The sequence below is a fragment of the Entelurus aequoreus genome, linkage group LG08, assembly GCF_033978785.1.
Source record: "Entelurus aequoreus isolate RoL-2023_Sb linkage group LG08, RoL_Eaeq_v1.1, whole genome shotgun sequence".
NCBI classification, from domain to species: Eukaryota; Metazoa; Chordata; class Actinopteri; order Syngnathiformes; family Syngnathidae; genus Entelurus; species Entelurus aequoreus.
In genome coordinates, this window is record NC_084738.1 from 48,048,696 (window position 1) to 48,072,488 (window position 23,793).

Consider the following 23,793-nt stretch of genomic DNA (forward strand, 5'->3'; position numbering starts at 1 on the left):
GCAATAATACAATCCTTATGTTTTTAGGAAGATAGTGTCCAACCCATATATATATCTCTAGATCGTGAGTCTGACAATGCAGCGAAGATTTTGTTTAACTTTGTTTCATTTGTTAATTCTAAAATTAGTCCATCCTGAATAAATGACAATTATTTGCACTGATTTTGAGGGATTTTTTATTCAGGGTTTGTACAGACTGGATGAAATGTTCATTAAAATTATTACTTATGTCCAGACTGTCTGCGACAGTAGCGCCATTGATATTTAATGTTATTGTGTTGTTTCTTGTTTGCTCTCTTTCCGTAAGTTTGTATCTGGTTTTCCATAACTTTCTAATGTTCCCTTTTGCAACTTTGATTAATTCTAAGTGAAAGTCAGCCTTAGGCTTCCGCAAAAACATTGTAACTTTGTTCCTCCAAACTTTTAAAATCATACGATCTGTATTTAGACCTGTTATAATTGCTCTTATGAGAGCTGAGTCCCGATGTCTTTATTAGAATCCAAATTGTTTTATTAATCCAATGGTATTTTTATTTTAGCACTCTTCTTTCTGGTTTTGTATTCGTGTATTTACAGATGTTCTCTTTAATTTTTGTCATCCAATTGTAATTCTAGTAGGGCTGCTTATCATTTGTATCATATAGAAGCCGTTTATAATATCCTTAAGTTTCTTTCTACGTGTTTTATTTAACCAGTCCAGATTAACGTCCTCCATGACGTTACTTCTTTCATACTATGCTGTTTGAGGATGTCTGAAAATGAATCAAGAAAAATGTCTTTAGCTGTGGTCGGTCGGTATACTACAATTACCTTGAAATACATTTCTGAGGAAAATGTGATTTTAATTTCAACATTCCCAAATTGATCTACTTTTAATGTTTTCCCTTTCATAAATCATAATTCCTCCCCCCTTTGTCACTCGATCTGTCTTTTCTGTAATCTTGTCCCCCGGGACATTAATTAGAACGAAAGTTCTTGTGGGTTTTAACCATGTCTCTGCTAGACAAGGTAATCCGGATTAGAGTCTGACAGTAACTGCTGTATTTGTTCAGTATGTTTCCTGTGGTAGAAAGTTTAATAATGCGGACACGTTTGTTACTGAATACTTTCTACAGACTTCTGTCTCTCTGCGACTTTGTGTATGTAATAAGCAACTATAAATATTTGATATGCTTAAATTTTGTTTTAGCTCAGCTGTTGTGTAGCTGCTAGCTCTTTGTAGCCTACAGCAGAAATGTCCAAATTGCAGCCCATAGCTATGTTTTTAACAGACAACTGAAATAATTGAAAATGTGGCATTTGCGTATCGGTTCAATCAGCGGCAGTTACGCCCTGTTTTATCATTTGACCTAAATTTTTGGTTTCGTAGGCAGGACAGAGGGAACAATGTGGTTCATTAGTTGTCCATCTTATACCATTCTAATTGTTGTAAGGATAGTTCACATGAGCGGCCATACCTTGAGTCCTACCATATATAAGAGTCAAAAGGCTCCTATTATGAGTCGTCTAATTGGTGATCATACACTTTGGCGGTTTGGGTGGCAGGACACACGGACGCACCTCAGTCAGCTAGTGCTAGGACAGTTGGAGCAGTCCCCGTCTTCCACTCATTTCTGGGAGGCGTCCCCAGTAGTTGTCAGCTGATGTCGTGCTGTCAGGCAACATCGGGAAGTTCCTTCTGTGCAGTATTGAATTGTCAGGGCACAGTTCGTAAGCAGGTCATTACAAGGTGTGTGCAGGTTGACCACAAAGGAATGCTTCAAAGATTGTGTTGAACATTGTCCGTTGACACTTATGTCCAGCAGGGGTCTGTTTGTATCCTGCTGTTCGTCCTGCTGTCACACCTGTATTTTTTGTGAGCATGTTCTGGCTACAACTTTGGAGCTTGTCTTGTTCAGAGAAGTTGGCAGTCCCCCTGCTGCATATATTTCCACCCTCGCTTGACCTAGCACAACCGTGGCTACCACCCAAGTCCGTCTGTATGGTTTTACGTTTTGTTGAGGTTTTTTCCTCCAGAATTTGGAACTCAAAACATGTACACCCATCGTTTTCATATCCTCTCGGTTAGTTCAATTTGCATATCACGTTTTAAAATTACAGTCTTAACTATCCCATTAATTGCTAATCAAAAACCTTAATTCAAAGATTATACGTACTACTGGGCAGTATAGCTCGGTTGGTAGAGTGGCCGTGCCAGCAACTTGAGGGTTGCAGGTTCGATCCCCGCTTCCGCCATCCTAGTCACTGCTGTTGTGTCCTTGGGCAAGACACTTTACCCACCTGCTCCCAGTGCCACCCACTCTGGTTTAATGTAACTTAGATATTGGGTTTCACTATGTAAAGCGCTTTGAGTCACTAGAGAAAAGCGCTATATAAATATAATTCACTTCACTTCACTACTTCGTGCGTATTTAAGTACCCTTTTAATTCACTTAAAGATTATCTATAAGTTAATTTAAACTATCATTTGTCTATCAGTAGGCGCGAGCAAGCTGTCATGCTTGCACTCTGACCTCCCGCTGTACGTGATATTCTCCAAAACAAAAGAATGTTTTTATTCACGTTTCTCCTTATCTTTCAGCTAAATCTTTTAATCTTTTAACTTTTAACTTCCGCACTGTGTTTATTCTTATTGTCTGCATTTTAATTTTGCTTTTATTTTCTTTCATTTCACTTTGTTGCATAAAAAACGCCACACAAACAAAGCTGCATATCCTTGCCTTGCCCGTCTCCGACTGGTTATCCAACCTAGTCACAACAAACACAAGGCCATGCTCTAAGCGCCAGCCCTAATCACACTTCTCCTCTTTTTAACATTTTACATATCGGCTCTTATTCTATTTATTAATGTAGGCTGTTATTTGTAATTATTATTCAACACTATTCACAGCAAACAGTTGTAAAGTTATAGTTATTCGCATTATACTCTCAAAATCTGTAGCTAACTGAAAGCTGTTGAGATTTGGTTTGCCTCCTTCATCTCAGTGGCCTAGTGGTTAGAGTGTCCGCCCTGAGATCGGCAGGTCGCAAGCCCAAAACCCCGGTCGAGTCACACCAAAGACCACAAAAAACTTGGGAGCCAAATCACCAAACATGATTCCCCCACCTCCCAGGGGCAGTCACGGGGGATGGGCCAAATGCAGAGGACAAATTCCACCACACCCAGTGTGTGTGTGACAATCACTGGCACCCCAACTTTAATTCTAACTTTATTCTGTCATGCCATTATCCTCTTCTAGCTCAACATCCAGAAGTATGGTGTACTGCAATGTCTAAATAAAAATATAAATTACTCCAAACTAAAATGTCAGACTGCACTTTAAAGTTACTTTTATTAAATTAATTTCCAAACTAACCACCACCACAGCAGACATCTTCCTCAATCCTATCCCAATACTCCCATAAATTAGAAAGGTGTTTCACAACAGTGGTTAAGTAGTTATTTTAAGTAATAGATCTCAATATGTAGAAATTAATAAGACTAAATTTGCCCTAGTGTGTGAATGTTGTCTGTCTATCTGTGTTGGCCCTGTGATGAGGTGGCGACCTGTCCAGGGTGCAAAGTCAAATTGTGAAAAGTAAAGTTTTTTGAACATTATAAAATATAGTAACAATTACTTTCATCTTTTAACGTTGATGTTCCAGGTAATTTAATGTTCAGTAATTGTATATCATAGGCCAATATAAGCTTTGGCTTCCGCCTATTCTTTTTTTTTCGGTCATTCTTTTTTTTTCTTTTTTTTTTCTGTGTGTAAATGTGTATGATTGTTAATATGTCTAATTTACTGTTAAACTGCTCACACAAATTGGTTGATGGTTGATTATATGACCAAAATAAACCTATTTCATCTATTCATTCATTATCTATCGCACTCATAGTTTTATTCCATTTTGCATGTAATTATTCCTATTGATCTCTTCCCCTTTCACTCAAAAAACTAAACAAACAAACAATTAAACAAACTTGCAGCTAACCACAATCAACAGCATACCATTTACGAATACCTTCATTTGTCACTTTCTCATCTTTTCTTCACTTTCGTTTTCCTTTACAAACAACATCCTGTATCCATCTCTTCCTTACACTTCACACAATGTTTCTATTTTCTGTTCTCCTAGAAACCATTCACATAACGTAAGGTTATAAACATCCTTTTCCCATATTTTCTCAGACCATCCTCTTCACCCTCATTCTGTTTTTTCACCTGCTCTCTCTTCCTCTCTCTCTCACTTTCTCTCCTTCTCTCACAATACAAACACAATAATCCAAAATAATCAGTCTTATAAAATAATTTTAGCTTTAGATATGATTTAGGGCAGTGGTTTTCAACCTTTTTTCCCAGTAAAATAAAGAAATAAAATACAGCATAATGTCATTATTTTCTGATTTATTAAATTGTATAACAGTGCACCATATTGCTCATTTGTTGTGGTCTTACTTGACTTATTTGGACAAACAAAAAAAATAAGAATAACTAAAACGTTTTAAAAATTAAACAAGTGATTAAATTATAATAAAGATTTCTATACATATAATCAATCATCAACCTTCTTTGGATATTGCAATAGAGATCCATCTGGGCTCGTGAACTTAATTCTAAATATTTATTTTGTTGAAGAATTATTCTTCTATAATTATATTTATAAAGGATTTTGAATCGTCGCTATTTTAAAATATTTAAAATCTCAGGTACCCCTTGGCATACCTTCAAGTACCCCCCTTTTTTGTCCGGGCGGAAACACCATACCCTCCTTTGAGAACTACTGGTTTAGCCTATAAATAATCCTTTGTCTCATACTTCATTACACTGTACAACTCCTCTTTGGGGGGGCTAGGATGACAGGGAATGCAAAACAATGACAGTGCAATACTTTTTTATATCATGGTCGTTAATGCCTAGTTTCTCTTATTTTACTGTTCTATTTTTATTGTCCTTGTAATATTTTTCTATTTTGTTTCCATTTATACCCTTATTAGTTACTGTTTACTTTTTAGTTCTTCTTCCTGAGGGAACTCTCCTGAAGGAATCAATAACGTTTTATCTGTCTATCTATCTATCTATTACTAACCCGAGCACAATTCATGACGTCATGCTCATCTTGCAGACAGTTATTTCCATTTAGTTTTATTCTCTATTTGTAATTCTACATGCACCAATGTCACATAGAAATTTGCTTTCTTTGTTATTTATTTACATTATTATTTCTGGTTTACTTGCTGTCTGTTTACTTAAGTTCTCATATTTTGGTCTGTCTTCCTTCTGATTAGAATTTGTTTAACGCTTCTCTATGTTTTGTTTTGACAATGGCGCTGAGTGGCTCTTATCTGTACTTCTTCAGACTCTATGTTTCACAGATGCCCTTAGATGTATTAGAATATAAATTTAACTTTTATTTTATTGTGTGTTTATTCCTAAAAAAAATTAAAATGTCAATGTATGATCAATTTATCTTTATCAAATTTAAATTCAATATTATTAATTTATTTGTTGTATAACTATTAATTCAAAGTTACAATGTGCCCTAATCTATGATGTTCGTGCGTGTGTGTTTGTCTCAACTTCCACACAGAAACTGGATGGATCAGCAGAGCATCAAGGCTGTACCAAAAAAGTATACTAAACATATAAATGAATGATGAATTAAACAATGTTTCAATGTCCCACAATCCGTATTTATTTATTGATATTTAAACGTGTAATTTTCCATATATTTATTATTTTACTGGACTTAGCAAGCACCTACTACTAGCACACTCTACAGACCGAGAATAACTGTTCAACCACACTTAGTAATGCCAAGCTAGATGCTAACTTAGCCTTACTATGCCTCAGTAAGCAAACTTTTGCTAACCTAGCCCAATGCTATGCTAACACAATGCTAACCCAGCTCAATGCTATGCTAACACAATGCCAACCTAGCTCAATGCTATGCTAACACAATGCTAACCTAGCTCAATGCTATGCTAACACAATGCTAACCTAGCTCAATGCTATCAGTGTCACTCCTCTTCGAACCAATGCCTCACGCAGCTGTCACTCACACAGCCTCGTCACACGCACACACTCTTATCTCAAAATGTCTCCCAGCTGAGACTCCTTTTTTTTTTTTTTTTTTTTATATGCGTCACACAGTCACTCACACACAGAGAATTTACCAGCGAGCAAGAGCCTTTTTTCCCGTACTCAAAATCTCAGTGTGTAAAACAACTGTAATATCGCACAGTCACAATCACCAGTATAGTTAAAAACAAATTCAAATGACTGGAATTCGCTCGCAGCGCCCAAGAGGGGGAGCCTCCCTGCTTAGGCTGCTGCCTCCGCGATCCAACCTCTTGATAAGCGGAAGAAAATAATTATATGGATGGATCATTCACTCATGTGTTTTCTGTACATAACTTTGTCTATTTTCTCACACGCACACACATAACCGACAATTTCCCAGCTCTTGCAGATCAGCGTGGGTGCGAAAAAAGCGTTTGGGGAGAGGTTGATTTTTTCAGAGGGGAATTAAAACAGATAAGAAACCAGGTGCTACACAAATGTTATTACAATACGCAGATATATATATATATAAATTTAAAAAACACACATTTTTATCCCACAAACCACTCCCCCCTGGTCCGGACCAATATAAACAACTAATGCACGCGTGCTTTTGTGGAATCGGCCGTCTCATTAACAAACACAGGTCCCATCATTACTCATACAACGGCGATTAACCCGTTCAGCGGAGCAGCCCCTGGTTTTACTCCCTGACCAATACACGGCAACAGCATAAAAGCACCATAGAGTCACTGATAATCACCCAATGCTCTACAGTCATCATGTTTTGGTCAGTTCCATACAGTTTCACCAAAGCTTCACCAAAGCTCCACCAAAGCTCTACCATATGCAGCCCGATCAATATCCATCTATACTGCAGCCAATTAAACAGAACGTCGTGACAAATACAGCTCAGTTGATCTCCTTTACCGGAGTCACCAAACGGTCACCCAAAATGAGGCTTTTCCAACGCTGCAGTTTCCACATAGAGAGATATGTCGCACATTCATAGACTTCATAAATTTGTATGGGCCAAATGTCACATCAGTTAGCAATCCCTGCCTTAAATTTAGCTGTATCCAACTCTGGCTAATTCTGATGCACTTGCAGAAAGAAGCATCCTCTGCCAGCAACGACAGAGGATGAAGAGGTTAAGAGAAATTTTTCGTCTCACATAGTCTATGCTTCTACACTCCAAACCACCAAAATTCTATCAACAATCCCCTTATGTTAAAAACAAGAAATCACAAGTTTTCAACAAACACACAGACAAATGATCACATATAAAACAACTCAATCCAACCATAATTTACCCCATTCCAGTTTGTTTTTGGAGAACCTGACTAAACCTATCTTTTATCAAAAATAGATTCAGCAATTAGTCTTATCGATCCGGCTCTCTCCAGGCAGAAAATGTTTACACTTCAAGCAAAACGCTTACCTTGTATTAGATGCGCGCGTGCAGCACACTGTCTGCCTGACAGAGAGAGCGGGAGCGGCTGTCGACCTGTAGCTTCTAAACCATCCTGTTCGTGACGCCAATTTGTGTAGTGGATTGTCCGAAGCTTAAACAGGCAACAAAAGTAGTTTAGTACAACAAATGTATTTACCCATTATCAGAGGTGCAGGTTGAATTGAGTTGGCCGTGCAGACAGACCACATGTCACTCCGGAGCAAACAAGACACACACAAGCCAAAATCACTGTCGAGTTCCGGTCTTCTGCCATTTTTTATATGTCTTTTGTGCGTCATTGTTTGTTATCTAAATGCGTCAATGTCTTGTTGTTTTTCCTATCTGTTCCTTGTGCGTCATTGTTTGTTATCTAAATGCGTCAATGTCTTGTTGTTTTTCCTATCTGTTCCATAACAACTCGAATCCTTTAGACAGTCAACACATTCTGTAGACAGGTTGGCACGACTTAATATTCACTTTTGTCCCACCACTGGTCCATTCAATGGCACAAAATACAAGAGAATTGAAAATGAGCGGACATTCTTAAAAGACAAGAAATATAGGTCAAAAGGTCAGAAATTCTACTACAAACTAAACTGAACTTTGTTTAAATATATTTTTTTTAAATATTATTTTTAGAATGTGCCGCAGGCCGTGAAAAAATGACCTGCGGGTTGCAAATGGCCCCCGTACTGCACTTCAGACAGCAGTGGCATAATCCATTCCATAATTTAATTCCACATACTGATATATTAAATGTCTTTTAAGTGTTGGTCGTGCATACAAATGTTTTAAGTTAAAATTTTCTCGAAGAGAAATCTAACTGGATCCGGAGAGTAATTTATGTTACGCAGTTACAACTATTTAAATTCTTGCTAAACAAAGCACTGTTTTTTTTGTGTTTTTATTTTAATTTTATAAACCTTTATTTATAATATGCAACATTTACATAAAATCAAGAAATAATACTAATCAAAACAAGTTCAGAAATAGTTCAAAAACAGTACAAAACAGCACTAGGGGGCTGTAAACTCAATAAAGTAACTAAAATAGAATGCAAAATATATATTTGTAACAAAATGTAAAGCCATAGGCTCACACAAATAATAATTGGGGGTTAAATCACCAAAAATGATTCCCGGGCGCGGCACCGCTGCTGCCCACTGCTGTCCACTGCTGTCCACTGCTCCCCTCACCTCCCAGGGGGTGAAAAAGGGGATGGGTCAAATGCAGAGGACACATTTCACCACACCTAGTGTGTGTGTGACGATCATTGGTACTTTAACTTTAACTTTAATAGTAATGGAGTGCTTTCCTAAGTCCAAAACAGGTGGTAAACAGTCCCTGGATGCATAAGGTGAACAAAGCACTGTTTTTTTTTTGTTTTTTTTAAATAAACCTTTATTTATAAATTTCAGAGTGGATCGTGAGATCGACAGGCGGATCGGTGCGGCGTCTTCAGTAATGCGAACGCTGTATCGATCCGTTGTGGTGAAGAAGGAGCTGAGCCGTAAGGCAAATCTCTCAATTTACCGGTCGATCTACGTTCCCATCCTCACCTATGGTCATGAGCTTTGGGTTATGACCGAAAAGACAAAATCACGGGTACAAGCGGACGAAATTAGTTTCCTCCGCCGGGTGGCGGGGCTCTCCCTTAGAGATAGGGTGAGAAGCTCTGTCATCCGGGGGGATCGTAAAGTAAAGCCGCTGCTCCTCCACATCGAGAGGAGCCAGATGACGTGGTTCGGGCATTTGGTCAGGATGCCACCCAAACGCCTCCCTAGGGAGGTGTTTAGAGCACGTCCGACCGGTAAGAGGCCACGGGGAAGACCCAGGACACGTTGGGAAGACTATGTCTCCCGGTTGGCCTGGGAACGCCTCGGGATCCCCGGGAAGGGCTGGACAAAGTGGCTGGGGAGAGGGAAGTCCGGGCTTCCCTGCTTAGGCTGCTGCCCCCGCGACCCGACTTCGGATAAGCGGAAGAAGATGGATGGATGGATGGATACATTTCAACATTTACAAACAGTTGAGAAATGATAATCAAAGTAAGTACAACAACAGTACAAAAAACGTATAAAACAGCGCCAGGGGGTTGCAAATTCAAAGTAACTAAAATAGAATGCAAAATATAAACAAAATGCAAAGCCATAGGCTCACTCAATTTCAGTAAATAACTTAAATTTGGAACACAGCATCATCGTTTTCACAGCTTTTTGGTTGTTAGAGGTAGAGAGCGTTTTAACGTAGAGTTCTAATTCTTTATTAAAGGCACAAAAAACAGGTCGGGTATTGAGAAACTTACATTTATGAATATAAAACTTAGCCAATATATAATGAGGTTGCAAAGGCAAAATTTATTTTCAATAACAAAGCACTGTTTTCAATGAACACATGTGTTGTATTACGTCATCATTGCACCTTTATTTGGTTCCTGCATGTTGTTTCCGTGTACCTGAATACAGGACGGACAGGAGAGTTGAAAAGGGAGCGCGAAGTACAGGACGTGCACGTGAGGTTAAATAAAGTGTTTTTTTTATTTTTATTTTATTTAGCAAGGAGGACAACAAAACTAATACTTCAATTACAACATATTGCCGCAGGGACTGGCGAGAGACCAAATATTAGGATTCCATTGATTAAATCTGCTTGGGGTCAAAGAGCTCGCTGCCAGCTGACCGGGGATCAGCGTGTCCAGCTCAGGCCACAGCTGGTCGGAGGCCGAGCGAGTGTCCGGCGGTTAAGATGAAAATGAATCAGGCCTCTCAGGCTAATTAGCGGGCCGCCGCCCTCCGCCCCCGCCGTGCTGCGATTGGTCCTGAGGAGAACAACCTGCCGATGGCCGCCGCATCATCATTGTCCCTTCAACGGCAACAATGAGGCGGAATAACTAATGAGCTCGTCCGGGCTGAGGTCTCACTATTCTCAGCCTGGCTTTGGACGTGACCAGCAGCCTTCGGTGGGCCCGTCACCCCGCCAGGAAACCAGAAGAACAGAAATGCTCTAATATTCGAAAACAACAAAAACATTTAGCCTAGCAACCAAAGAACACATATAGTCATTTGGATTACTTTTTTCTTCACTATTTACATTTTTGTCAAGGATTTCACAGAGGAGAACAGCAAAAATGAAAGCAAGAAGATTTCCCAGCGCCTTGACAGCAATGTTGTGTTTAAGTAAGTCCACTTTCTTCAACTTTACAATGTCTGCTTGAACTTATATTATTGTCAATGTCCTATTTTAGAATCCTGCTGTTTCTCATGAAAGTTGCTTCCAATATTATTCTAATACACTCAAAGTTTAGTCTTTTTGAAACATGCCAAACACTTGCACAGCATGTCTGAAAAGGAGTAGGAAGAAGCAGAGTTTATTTAATCATACCACTTTTCCATTTTTCGGCAATTACTGATCGCTGTTTAAAACAAGCAGTTTATTTTCTAGCTGTGAATGAAAAGCAAGATGATGTTTGTCAAGTAGTCTTAAGACAATATATTAAGTAATATTAATAGTGTAAAGAACCACCTCTGCAGTGGACATGTGTGGTTTTCTCTGATAAAAGCCCTAAACAGCATCTTCTGAATTGCACATTTTTGGTTTTCTTCCAAAAAAGCCCCAAACCAACATCTTCTCCAGTGGATGTTTGTGTTAATCTGTGAAAAAAGCTTCAAACCAGTATCCTGGTTGTGTCAATGGTGTTTTACCACATAACTAGCATCCTCTACAATGGACATTTGTGGGTTTCTCGAATAAAAGTCCTAACCCAGCATCCTCTGCAGTGGATATTATGGTTTTCGCTGATAATAGCCCCAAACTAGCATCCTTTGGAGTGGACATTTGTGGTTTTCTCCCCCCAAAAAACCCAAAACCAACGTCCTATGCAGTGAACAATTGTGTTTTCCCCCTAATGAAAGCCCAAAACCAGGGTTCTCTGCATTTGTGTTTTTCTTTGGTAAAAGCCCCAAACTAGCATCCTCTGCAGCGGGTATTATGGTTTTCGCTGATAATAGTCCCAAACTATTGTCCTTTGGAGTGGACATTTGTGGTTTTCTCCCCAAAAAAACCCAACACCAGCATCCTCTGGAGTGGACATTTGTGTTTTTCTCTGGTAAAATTTCAAATGCAACATCTTCTGCAGTGGACATTTGTTTTTTGTCAGAAAAAAAGCCCCAAACCAGCATCCTCTCCAGTGGACTCTATTTTTTTATATGTTAAAAGCCCAAAACCAACGTCCTATGCAGTGGACAATTGTGTTTTCCCCTGATAAAAGCCCCAAACCAGTGTCCTCTGCAGTGGACATTTGTGTTTGTCTCTGATAAAAGCCCCAAACCAGCGTCTTTTGAAGTGGACATTTGTGTTTGTCTCTGATAAAAGCCCCAAACCAGCGTCTTTTGTAGTGGACATTTGTGTTTTTCTCAAATAAAAGTCCTAATAGAGCATCCGCTGCAGTGGATATTATGGTTTTTGCTGATAATAGCCCCAAAGTAGTGTCCTTTGGAGTGGACATTTGTGTTTTTTCCCCAAAAAAAAACAACCCAAACCAGCGTCCTCTGGAGTGGACATTTGTGTTTTTGTCTGGTAAAAGTTCAAATGCAGCGTCTTATGGAGTGGACATTTGTTTTTGTCAGAAAAAAAGCCCCAAAACAGCATCCTCTCTAGTGGACTCTGTTTTTTTATATGTTAAAAGCCCCAAACCAACGTCATATGCAGTGGACAATTGTCCTTTTCCCCTGATAAAAGCCCAAAACCAGGGTCCTCTGCAGTGGACATTTGTGTTTTTCTTTGGTAAAAGCCCAAAACTAGCATCCTCTGCAGTGGATATTATGGTTTTCGCTGATAATAGCCCCAAACTATTGTCCTTTGGAGTGGACATTTGTGGTTTTCTCCCCCCAAAAAAACCCACACTAGCGTCCTCTGGAGTAGATGTTTGTGTTTTTCTCTGGTAAAAGTTCAAATACAACATCTTCTGCAGTGGACATTTGTTTTTTTCAGAAAAAAAGCCCCAAACCAGCATCCTCTCCAGTGGACTCTGTTTTTTTATATGTTAAAAGCCCCAAACCAACGTCCTATGCAGTGGACAATGGTGTTTTCCCTTGATAAAAGCCCCAAACCAGTGTCCTCTGCAGTGGACATTTGTGTTTTTCTCTGATAAAAGCCCCAAACCAGCGTCTTTTGAAGTGGACATTTGTGCTTTTCTCAAATAAAAGTCCTAGAGCATCCGCTGCAGTGGATATTATGTTTTTTGCTGATAATAGCCCCAAACTAGCATCCTTTGGAGTGGATATTTGTGGTTTTCTCCCAAAAAAAAACAACCCAAACCAGCATCCTCTAGAATGGACATTTGTGTTTTTGTCTGGTAAAAGTTCAAATGCAGCGTCTTATGCAGTGGACATTTGTTTTTGTCAGAAAAAAAGCCCAAAAACAGCATCCTCTCTAGTGGACTCTGTTTTTTTTATATGTTAAAAGCCCAAAACCAACATCCTATGCAGTGGACAATTGTGCTTTTCCCCTGATAAAAGCCCAAAACCAGGGTCCTCTGCAGTGGACATTTGTGTTTTTCTTTGGTAAAAGCCCAAAACTAGCATCCTCTGCAGTGGATATTATGGTTTTAGCTGATAATAGCCCCAAACTATTGTCCTTTGGAGTGGACATTTGTGGTTTTCTCCCCCCAAAAATCCTACACTAGCGTCCTCTGGAGTAGATGTTTGTGTTTTTCTCTGGTAAAAGTTCAAATGCAACATCTTCTGCAGTGGACTTTTTTTTTTCAGAAAAAAAGCCCCAAACCAGCATCCTCTCCAGTGGACTCTGTTTTTTTTATATGTTAAAAGCCCCAAACCAACGTCCTATGCAGTGGACAATGGTGTTTTCCCTTGATAAAAGCCCCAAACCAGTGTCCTCTGCAGTGGACATTTGTGTTTTTCTCTGATAAAAGCCCCAAACCAGCGTCTTTTGAAGTGGACATTTGTGTTTTTCTCTGATAAAAGCCCCAAACCAGTGTCTTTTGAAGTGGACATTTGTGTTTTTCAATCAATCAATGTTTATTTATATAGCCCTAAATCACAAGTGTCTCAAAGGGCTGTACAAGCCACAACGACATCCTCGGTACAGAGCCCACATACGGGCAAGGAAAAACTCACCCCAGTGGGACGTCGGTGAATGACTATGAGAAACCTTGGAGAGGACCGCATATGTGGGTAACCCCCCCCTTTAGGGGAGACCGAAAGCAATGGATGTCGAGTGGGTCTGACATAATATTGTGAAAGTGAAGTCCACAGTGGATCCAACACATCAGCGAGAGTCCAGTCCACAGCGGGGCCAACAGGAAACCATCCCGAGCGGAGACGGGTCAGCAGCGCAGAGATGTCCCCAACCGATGCACAGGCTAGTGGTCCTCCCGGGGTCCCGACTCTGGACAGCCAGCCACCGGACCTATGCAACTCCCCCTCGCAAGGGACAGGGGAGAAGAGGAGAGAAGAAAAGAAACGGCAGATCAACTGGTCTAAAAAAGGGGGGTCTATTTAAAGGCTAGATTATACAAAAGTGTTTTTCTCTGATAAAAGCCCCAAACCAGCGTCTTTTGAAGTGGACATTTGTGTTTTTCTCAAATAAAAGTCCTAGAGCATCCGCTGCAGTGGATATTATGGTTTTTGCTGATAATAGCCCCAAACTAGCGTCCTTTGGAGTGGACATTTGTGGTTTTCTCCCAAAAAAACAACCCAAACCAGCATCCCCTGGAGTGGACATTTGTGTTTTTGTCTGGTAAAAGTTCAAATGCAGCGTCTTCTGCAGTGGACATTTGTTTTTGTCAGAAAAAAAGCCCAAAAACAGCATCCTCTCTAGTGGACTCTGTTTTTTTATATGTTAAAAGCCTAAAACCAACGTCCTGTGCAGTGGACAATTGTGTTTTCCCCTGATAAAAGCCCCAAACCAGTGTCCTCTGCAGTGGACATTTGTGTTTTTCTCTGATAAAAGCCCCAAACCAGCGTCTTTTGAAGTGGACATTTGTGGTTTTCGCCCCCAAAAAACCCCCAAACCAGCGTCCTCTGGAGTGGCCTCTGTTTTTTTGTTTTTACATTTTAAAAGCCCAAAACCAATGTCCTATACAGTGGACAATTATGTTTCCCCCTGAAAAAATCCCAAAACCAGTGGACATTTGTGTTTTTCTCTGACAAAAGCCCAAAACCAGCGTCTTTTGCAGTGGACATTTGTGTTTTTTTCGAATAAAAGTCCTAACCCAGCATCCTCTGCAGTGGACATTATGGTTTTCGCTGATAATAGCACCAAACTAGCGTCCTTTGGAGTGGACATTTGTGGTTTTCTCTGGTAAAAGTTCAAATGCAGCCTCTTCTGCAGTGTTTTTTTCAGAAAAAAAGCCCCAAACCAGCATCCTCTCCAGGACTCTGTTTTTTTCTTACATATAAAAATGTGAGTGTGAATGTTGTCTGTCTATCTGTGTTGGCCCTGTGATGTGGCGACTTGCCCGAATGCAGCTGAGATAGGCTCCAGCACCCCCTGCGAGCCCAAAAGGGACAAGCGGTAGAAAAATGGATGGATGGATTAAAAGCCCAAAACCAACGTCCTATGCAGTGGACACTTGTGTTTTTCTCTGATAAAAGCCCCAAACCAGCGTCTTTTGTAGTGGACAATTGTGTTTTCTCAAATAAAAGTCCTAACCCAGCCTCCACTGCGGTGGATATTATGGGTTTCGCTGATAAAAGCCCCAAACCAGCGTCTTTTGTAGTGGACAATTGTGTTTTCTCGAATAAAAGTCCTAACCCAGCATCCACTGCGGTGGATATTATGGGTTTCGCTGATAATAGCCTCAAACTAGCGTCTTTTGGAGTGGACATTTGTGGTTTTCTCAAAAAAAAAAAAACCAAAACCAGCGTCCTCTGGAGTGGACATTTGTGTTTTTCTCTGGTAAAAGTTCAAATGCAGCGTCTTCTGCAGTGGACTCTGTTTTTTATATGTTAAAAGCCCAAAACCAAACGTCCTATGCAGTGGACAATTGTGTTTTTCCCCTGATAAAAGCTCCAAATCAGTGTCTTCTGCAGTGGACACTTGTGGTTTTCAAGCGTCCCATGAATTGGACATATGTGATTTTATGAAAAAAGCCCAGACAATTGGGCATTTGTGTTTTTCTCTAAATTTAGCCCAAACCCAAATGTCCACTGCAGAGGACACATGTTCTCAGCAGGTTGTATATATAAACAGATGGATAATAATTATTATTACAATGTGGAAATGTAAGGTGAACAATTAGATTGTAACAACACAAAGCTAACATACAAGCTGTTTTGTTTGTTAGGTAGATCTAATAACTTTGCATATTAGATTTGTTTTAGCCCATCTTTGGACTTGTCTACCTTAAAGCGATCATTGTGCTGACTCAGCAGTTAAGTCAACTCTTCTGTGCTGGTACTAAAATAAAAAAAACATTTGTTATGTCTAAAAAATAAAAAATAGGGAGGGTGTCGAGGGTTGTGCAGACGGTAAGGGGTTCAAGTCAATGACCTATGACCTGTGCAAGAGGGGGTAGGGCCGTGGGTTGTCCTGGCCAGCGGTTCAGCCTGCAAGGGGGTGTGTGTGCGTGTGTGTGTTTGTGTGGGGGGGACACCCTGGACACAATAGGCTGCCCCCTTTCTTCAGTGTTCAGTGACATGACCCTCATACCCTCATCTCCATAAGACTACGTCCAGTCTGTGCTCCGATTGAGACCTTATTAAATCCAGGGTAATCTTCCTATCACTGCCCCCCACCCCCTCTCCTATCAGCATCCATTCTTGTTTGTTGTATTTTTAGAACAAGCTGCGGGCAAATAAAAACAAGCTGCGGGCCAATAAAAGTGCCCCAAGCCACACTTTGTACACCCATGAAGTCAGCAGTGAAATAAAAGAGATGGTCATTTCCACCGTGGCGAAATATTAGCGCCTAACTGACTGAAAAGAAAAAGAGTAGGAGAAGGGATACTGCAAGATGTTGCCATGTTATAAGAAGAAAAGTAGTCCTGACAATGAAGATGTGATGATACGCCAAGGTCAGACCATATTTCCTCCTGAGAACTTGTGTTTTCTCCAGTGAACATTTGTGTTAATGGGGTGACTCTTTGTTGCTACGGTAACTGCTCAATATCAATAAACAAAAAGAAGACTGTCAACTAAAAGCTCAACCAAACTGATTCCATAAAAACAGGAGACACCTGAGCACTTAAATGGTAAAATGTGGAAAACAAGCAAGTAGTCAGTCATTTCATCCAAAAAACAATAAAACACTGTTACCATGTACCATTAAAACTCTGAATCTTATCCAGTGGTTCAGTTATTGTTACGTGTAAATTAACCATGCACAGGAAAATATGACTTATTTTGGATTAGTCGTCGTCTAGTCAGCCCGCCGAGGGTTTAAGAGGTTAAACAGAGTTTTTAGACATTGATCTTGGCCTGGAGAAAAGAGGCATGACAGACCCGACGCAGCAGCGACAAAAGCATTACTCATGTTTGCTTAACATAGTCGTGAGAGCGCAGCAGTGCCTCGCAGCAGCAAGAGTTTGAACTCCCGTCAACAGGACAATAAAGGAAGCCCTGAGGTGATGGATCTCATGTCTATTCTTCCCTGTGTCCTAGTCTAGGCCTTGCAATGCACAGTCAGCGTTTATAACGCCAACCATACTGCAGTTTGGGCGTTCAATACACATATGTGTACATGCATACATGAAATTTATAATACATACAAAAAATATATATAATAATATTGTCATAATCTCCATGACAGTTGAGGTATTATTCATTTCATGTATTTTGGTTTATTTCCTGGTAAGTGCTCTTATTTTTCTTTCCACTTTCTTTTTGCCTCCTCTGGTCTGAGCGCTGATTCCCTCACCTGTCCCTGATTGACAATCAGGACACACCTGTCCCTGGTTGCCAATCAGGATGCTTCTGATGCCAGGATGTGGCTGGATCATTTGCGTTGCGCTTCACACGCACTTTTGTTTGCTCTTTGGGTACTTAAGTGCACTTGTACATTTGTTTTGGTCTATTTTTTTAGTCAGAGTGGCACATTTTGGGAAAAAAAAACACTTGCTCTCAAAAGGGTATTTTTTCAAATGTGTGAAGTTCAGGGTCACCAGCCCAACAATTGCATCATGGTCTGGGGGGGTACATCTTACCGGACACATGCACCCTCCCCTTTGGGCACATCCATCCTCCCTTCTCCTGACTCTCTCATGACCCCTAAGGGGCTCGGGGTTACAGACACGGGGGGTCCTGCTGAGGGGGGTTGCTGGACAACCCCCTCCTTTTAAAATATCTCATTATTAGTCCTTACCCAATATTGAAAAGGCTCCAATCTACAAGGCTGTGCTTGTGCACGATGTCCTTTACGAATAAATACGAATAAAAAGCATCCATATTCATAAAATTGTATTTCTTCAAAGTAAACCACTTTGAACTCGAGACTTGTGTTGTAATTCTGGGTAATAATTGGGGTACATATTACATGTAACAGGGACATTTTGCATTCTGCTCGTATGGTTCTGCTTTGAATAGACAAGTATGAAGTGTTCTATGACGAATATAAAAGCAGAATTCTGACATAACCTTGCTGAGGTTAACCTGGAGCTGCAGACATCCTCCTTGCCTCCCAGTTTGCAACGCCATGTGTTCCATAATCGCATTGTCACAAAATGCAATGCATGTCACCCCTTGGGAGCCCTGAATTTCATTACTAGCTTCGACGGATGGGAAGCTCTGAGTGGGGGAGTGAAGGGGGGTTCTGGGTCATATCGGCTCATTCAGGCACAGCTGAGTGGGAGATCTCTCATTAGAGGAAGGGGCAGATGCTCATTTCAGGAATGACACATCAGTAAAAGAAATGACACTAACATACTCGTGTTGTTAACTGCTAGCTTGAATGTTTTGATGCTGGTATGGTTGGAATGGGCTGAGAAATGTGGGAAAAACACATACATTTGATTGCAAATTAATCTACTGGCCGGAAAATGCATGATTACAGAACATTTTCAAAGTTTTCGAATGTTGAAAATAGCCGGAATTAGTTGGATATTTAGTTTACATGTTCTAGAAAAGAAAGGGCATTGGTGTTACGGGAAATTTTGAATTTTGGGAGAAGTTTGGAATATGAAAACATGTCACTCTCAATAAGCTGAATGTTTAGATGCTGAAATGGTTTGAATCTTGGGGTAAAACTTGAAAAATTAGTATTTATTCATTTTTATTGGGAACGTTGTCACGGAAAATGTGGAATTAGGGAACATTTTGGATTTCTGAATTATGTTTCAATGTTGGAAATGATTTGAATTGGGTGAGAAATAAGGGTCAGCTATTTTGAGCATATTTCGATTTGATTACGATTCAGCTATGATATATTCATCATTTATATCTATGACTTACAGTGTTGTTCTGTCTCCAGTCATCCATCCATTTTGTACCGCTTGTCCCTTTTGGGGTCGCGGGAGGTGCTGGAGCCTATCTCAGCTGCATTCGGGCGGAAGGCGGGGTACACCGTGGACAAAACGCCACCTCATTACAGGGCCAACACAGATAGACAGACAACATTCACACTGACATTCACACACTAGTCTCCTGATTTATTAAATTACTTGCTTATTTTATCTTCTTAAAGTTAAAGTACCAATGATTGTCACACACACACGAGGTGTGGCGAAATTATTCTCTGCATTTGACCCATCACCCTTGATCACCCCCTGGGAGGTGAGGGGAGCAGTGGGCAGCAGCGGTGGCTAGCTGGTTACTATCTGCTGTAACGCAAATCTAGTAAAATTTATGTTGGAAGTACAAATAATTTATTCTTTTGTTGTATTACTACTCCACGTTCAAGCTATCTTAGCAGTTAGCATGGCTTCTCGTCTCCTCCTTTGCCTTGTTTGTGTCAACATAAGTTCTACATTTTGGAATAGTCTGTATTACTTTATTCGGTAATCAATATTTGGACGTTTGTCCATATATTCAGTATCTTCTATGCATTTATCAATTTCATAAGAAACATGGAAGTAGTAAACATTTCCAAAGATCAGAGGGCATCTGTGTTTAGAAAATGTGGAATTTTGAGAAAAACAGGAATTTGGGAAAATAGATATCCTGAATTTGCTGAACTACAGAAAGGTGCGAAATGTGAAACTTTGTCCTTCAAATTTCAATAGTTGTCACGGAAAGTTTGGGAATATTGTGGTATATATCGATGCATACAGTAGTCATCACGTCCCGAGGACCTGAACATCTTGGAAAGGTTTCAAAAACCTGGCACAGAATAACAATTGTGGGGCATAAATGTTTTGCGTTTATGCAAAATGTACAATTCAATTGAAAAGGAGAAGAATGTCATGTACCGGTATATAATAGTGTTTCTATTCTTACAGCTTTTCTATAGAATAAAGCGTCTTGCATATCCTAAAGTTCATTTTTCATGGCAACAGTCACACATTTTGTTCTAGCAGTCGAGTAGAACATCTTGATTTAGCAACAACCTTTGCAAAAGTGCTCCAAATGTTCTTGATTGACTCTCTTCAGGTCCACACATACACATACTCAAAACATTTGTATACAATATAGCAAACTTGTATTTGTTATAATTTTGATGACCATGGTTTACAGTTTTTAAAAACACAACATTTTCTGAAATGTTTAATTCAATCTTTTCATAAGTTCTAAGACATTAAAACTATATCAAAAAGAGTCTTGAAATATTTTGAGTTGCTTGTCATGAGCTTATGTCATCTATTAGTTTCACCTTATGAATCTTAATTGCTGGTATAAACAAACTTTTGCACAATATTAAATTTTTTGTGTGTTTCACCAGTATACCTGCAGTTGGATTTAGGTCTAAGATCTAATTGGGCCAAGGCAAAACATCACTAGCAGTGGGTTCCTGAGTTTTTGTTGTGTGTTTGTTAAACTGTGTACTTTTCTACAAGTATTTTCTTTGTGGCTCAGTCAGACAACACCAGACGAGCGAAACCAATCACAGTCAAGTTCAGCTGCCAGTTGCTTTGTCTTGAATGTGGGAACTGCATTACAATGGAGTTTTTTGGGGGCAGGACAGACGCAAGGCTCCATCGTGACATTGATAGGGCATTGTTGGGGTTCAAGTACGGTCTGTGATGGCTCTGGCTTTGCAGCTGGGAAGGAGACGGCTGCCGTCGCGTTTTGCATATGAGGTCATTAGCACGCGAAGACTGAGAGAAAAGATTGGGGGGTGTACCACGGTCACGGCGAAGGGGTGACAAGGGTGCAATGGAGGAGATCTGGTGGCATGGGAAAGTCACCTCTGAGATGGATCTGAAAGGATTGGGGGACATGGGAGGGGTTAGGGGATGCATAAGAAGGGGCAGATGGTGCCCTTGGGTGCTTGATGGCTGGCGGAGTTTTGCAGAGGTTACTGGGGGCTGGGTGCAAATAAGCATAGTCACAACATCATTGTCACAGTAGGCCCCTGCTTCTATTGAGGCGCTCATAAACTTGACCCCTGAACCCAGGGCTAGTGTTCTCCTGCTCAATTGTTGTTGCCCTCTCTGCATGGACGGCTCACTGGCATTCTGCCGCTGTTGTTGCTCATCTTCGTAAAAGTGATAAATTCAGCGAAACCAAGTTCCTCATCAGTCAAAACTAAAGTGCCCAGTGAAGTATTCTGAGTCAAACACAAAACGCTGCTGCAGTTTTAGCTTGGTTCCCAACATAAATCCATGCTAGGAACTTAGTATGACCCTGAAAGAGTTTAGATAATACTGATGAACCTTCCATCCATCCATATTCTACCGCTTGCGGGGGGGTGCTGGAGCCTATCTCAGCTGCATTCGGGCGGAAGGCGGGCTACACCCTGGACAAGTCGCCACCTCATCAGAGGGCCACTGTTGAACCTCTTATTATTAATCCTTGTATCTTTCACAGGAAAAGTTATGCCTATGGGTAAAATGAGCAGGCCAATGGGCAGGCCAATGGGTAGAATGGGCAGACCTATGGGTAGAATGAGCTGACCTTTGGGTAGAATGGGCAGACCTATGGGTAGAATGGGCAGACATATGGGTAAAATAGTAAACCAATAAGTAGAATGGTTAGACCGATGGGTAGAGCTAAAGGTACAATGGTAGAAGTTTGGGTAGAATGGGTGGACGGGTATATGTACATGATCAAAGAAGCAGTGAAAGGTTGAGGCAGTTCCAGGTGTAACAAAAAACTAAAGTGTTTAAGTCAACAATCGGGGACAAACAATAAACCACATCTTCCTGAGAGCCTTTTGGCAAGAGTTACACACTTTATGAAACAATAACTAGCTAAAACAAACTAAATACTAGCTCTCAGGGACCATAAGGATGAGGCATTTAGGTGAAAATTGAACATGAATGTTCATGAGCTGTTCTGACATGTAAGACTTTCAAATTTGATTAAGTTCTCTGTTTCATATTCGTTCAAATCCACGGAACATAGAAGCATAGCATTAATATGACCTGGCCCACATTGATGAGAAGAAGTTAATCCTCCTCAGAAATAAATTGGTTAGAGACCCAAGACATGTGTAGTATTGTGTTGCACAAAAGTTACACAAACCTGAATACCGGTACATTTAAATGTGGCAAAAGTTGTTATCTGAACCAAACAGAGTTTTAATGATTGTATTTTTTCTTCCCAGGTGTGTGTTGGGCCTCGGAACTGTCCTTCCTGCAGGAGCCCAGAGACGTGATTGCAGTGCGCGATCGCTCGCTCATGCTGGACTGCAGGGTGCAGGGCGAGGAACCCGTCCAGATCACGTGGCGTAAAAACGGAGTGCCTTTAACCACCAGCCCGCGGCTTCAGGTGCTGGCAAACGGCACTCTGTTGATCCAAAGCTTCCAGAAGCGCAAAGACAGCAGCGACGCTGACATGGGCGAGTATGACTGCGCCGCCCGGAATCGCTACGGCATGCTGGTCAGCCGTAAGGCCAAAGTCCTGTTGGCCTGTAAGTATTTTACATATACTTTGGGGAACACAAGCCTAAAATTGGTATTTCTAAATATCATGAGAAGACTTTGGCGTTTCCAAGTAAATCTGATGAATTACAGTATACTGTATGGGCAGCATTGTTCCGGAATTATCTTTTATTGAGCAAAAACAGTACATAACCTCCACCCTCCTTCCTCTTGACTATCAGTACCAATAAAAGATGGGGTTTATGGGTAATCTGGCAGAGTTATAGCTATCATGTTTTACCTCAATGCAATGAGTCTCCATGGCGATACGCTCTAATTTGATGCCGCTCCTCTTGTATCGATTACCGCCATCACGTTATGAGGGGACCCTCTCTGGGAAAGTGGAAACACCATTTTTGGAATTGCAGACAACCACTATGGTAGACATTTGTACTTTTGTTGAAAAAGGCTAAACACAATTGTTTCAAGAGGATATTGGATTCTTCTCCACAATAATAAATTAGGAGTCACTCTCTATAAGTAACAATATAGTATTAATATGTTTCCATGTGCGCTGATGTGTTCAAATCTTTGCTTCCCAGCTCTTCCCAAATTCCACACGCACCCTATGTCAATGACAGTGGACGAGGGCGGTGTCGCACGCTTCCAGTGTCAGATCAATGGAATACCTGAGGCCAACATCACTTGGGAGAGAGACAGAGTGCCACTGAGCACTGATGACAACAGGTAATCACTGACACAGGACAACCATACTCACTTTCCTTTTCTTTGCCGCACTGCCATCAGCAGTCTTCCTAATGCTTGGGGGACATATGTTGATAGGGAGAAAAAAGTTCAGTAAAAAGATCACAAGTGACATTGTCCTTTTTTGTTGTAGTGGCACACTCCTAAGTATTCTTCAAACTTCGTGCTACTGCATTACATGTATATTTATATGCCATATAATATGCCCACTTAACATACAGTATTGATACATTTTCTACATTTAAGACGCTAAAAATAATCTAATGTTGGTCAGTATATGCTAAACTGTCTGATCAAAACATCCACAGCATGCTTTGTGCTTTAGCTGACCAATTAGGTTCACATATAATAAAATATCTACGGTAATTAATAATGGATATTCAATTATAACAATATGCCAAGGGTATTTTGGTACTTTTCAAAATAAAGGAGACCACAAAAGAATGTCATTATTGGCTTTATTTTAACAGAAAATACATCCTATTATACATTAAACATACGTTTCTTCTTGCAATCAGAGAACAATTATTCCATTAAATAATAGAGTGAACATACTGGACAACTTCTCTTTTACTAGTAAGTAAGCAAACGGGTTAGTAACATTGTGTCATTTCCGATCT

The 23,793-nt window shown here is 40.4% G+C and overlaps 1 protein-coding gene across 3 annotated transcripts in view; it reads left to right on the forward strand.

Moving 5' to 3' along the window:
* Window positions 1–9,939: 9,939 nt before the first annotated feature.
* si:ch211-57n23.4 (immunoglobulin superfamily DCC subclass member 3) overlaps window positions 9,940–23,793 on the forward strand; it is a 41,953-nt gene continuing 28,099 nt past the window's right edge. For all 3 annotated transcript variants that reach the window (XM_062056691.1, XM_062056692.1, XM_062056693.1), the window contains exons 1-3: window positions 9,940–10,670; window positions 22,153–22,458; window positions 23,011–23,155. In XM_062056691.1, coding sequence (XP_061912675.1) covers window positions 10,622–10,670; window positions 22,153–22,458; window positions 23,011–23,155 — 500 coding nt within the window. In that variant the 5' untranslated portion in view covers window positions 9,940–10,621. The remainder of the gene's footprint in view (window positions 10,671–22,152; window positions 22,459–23,010; window positions 23,156–23,793) is intronic.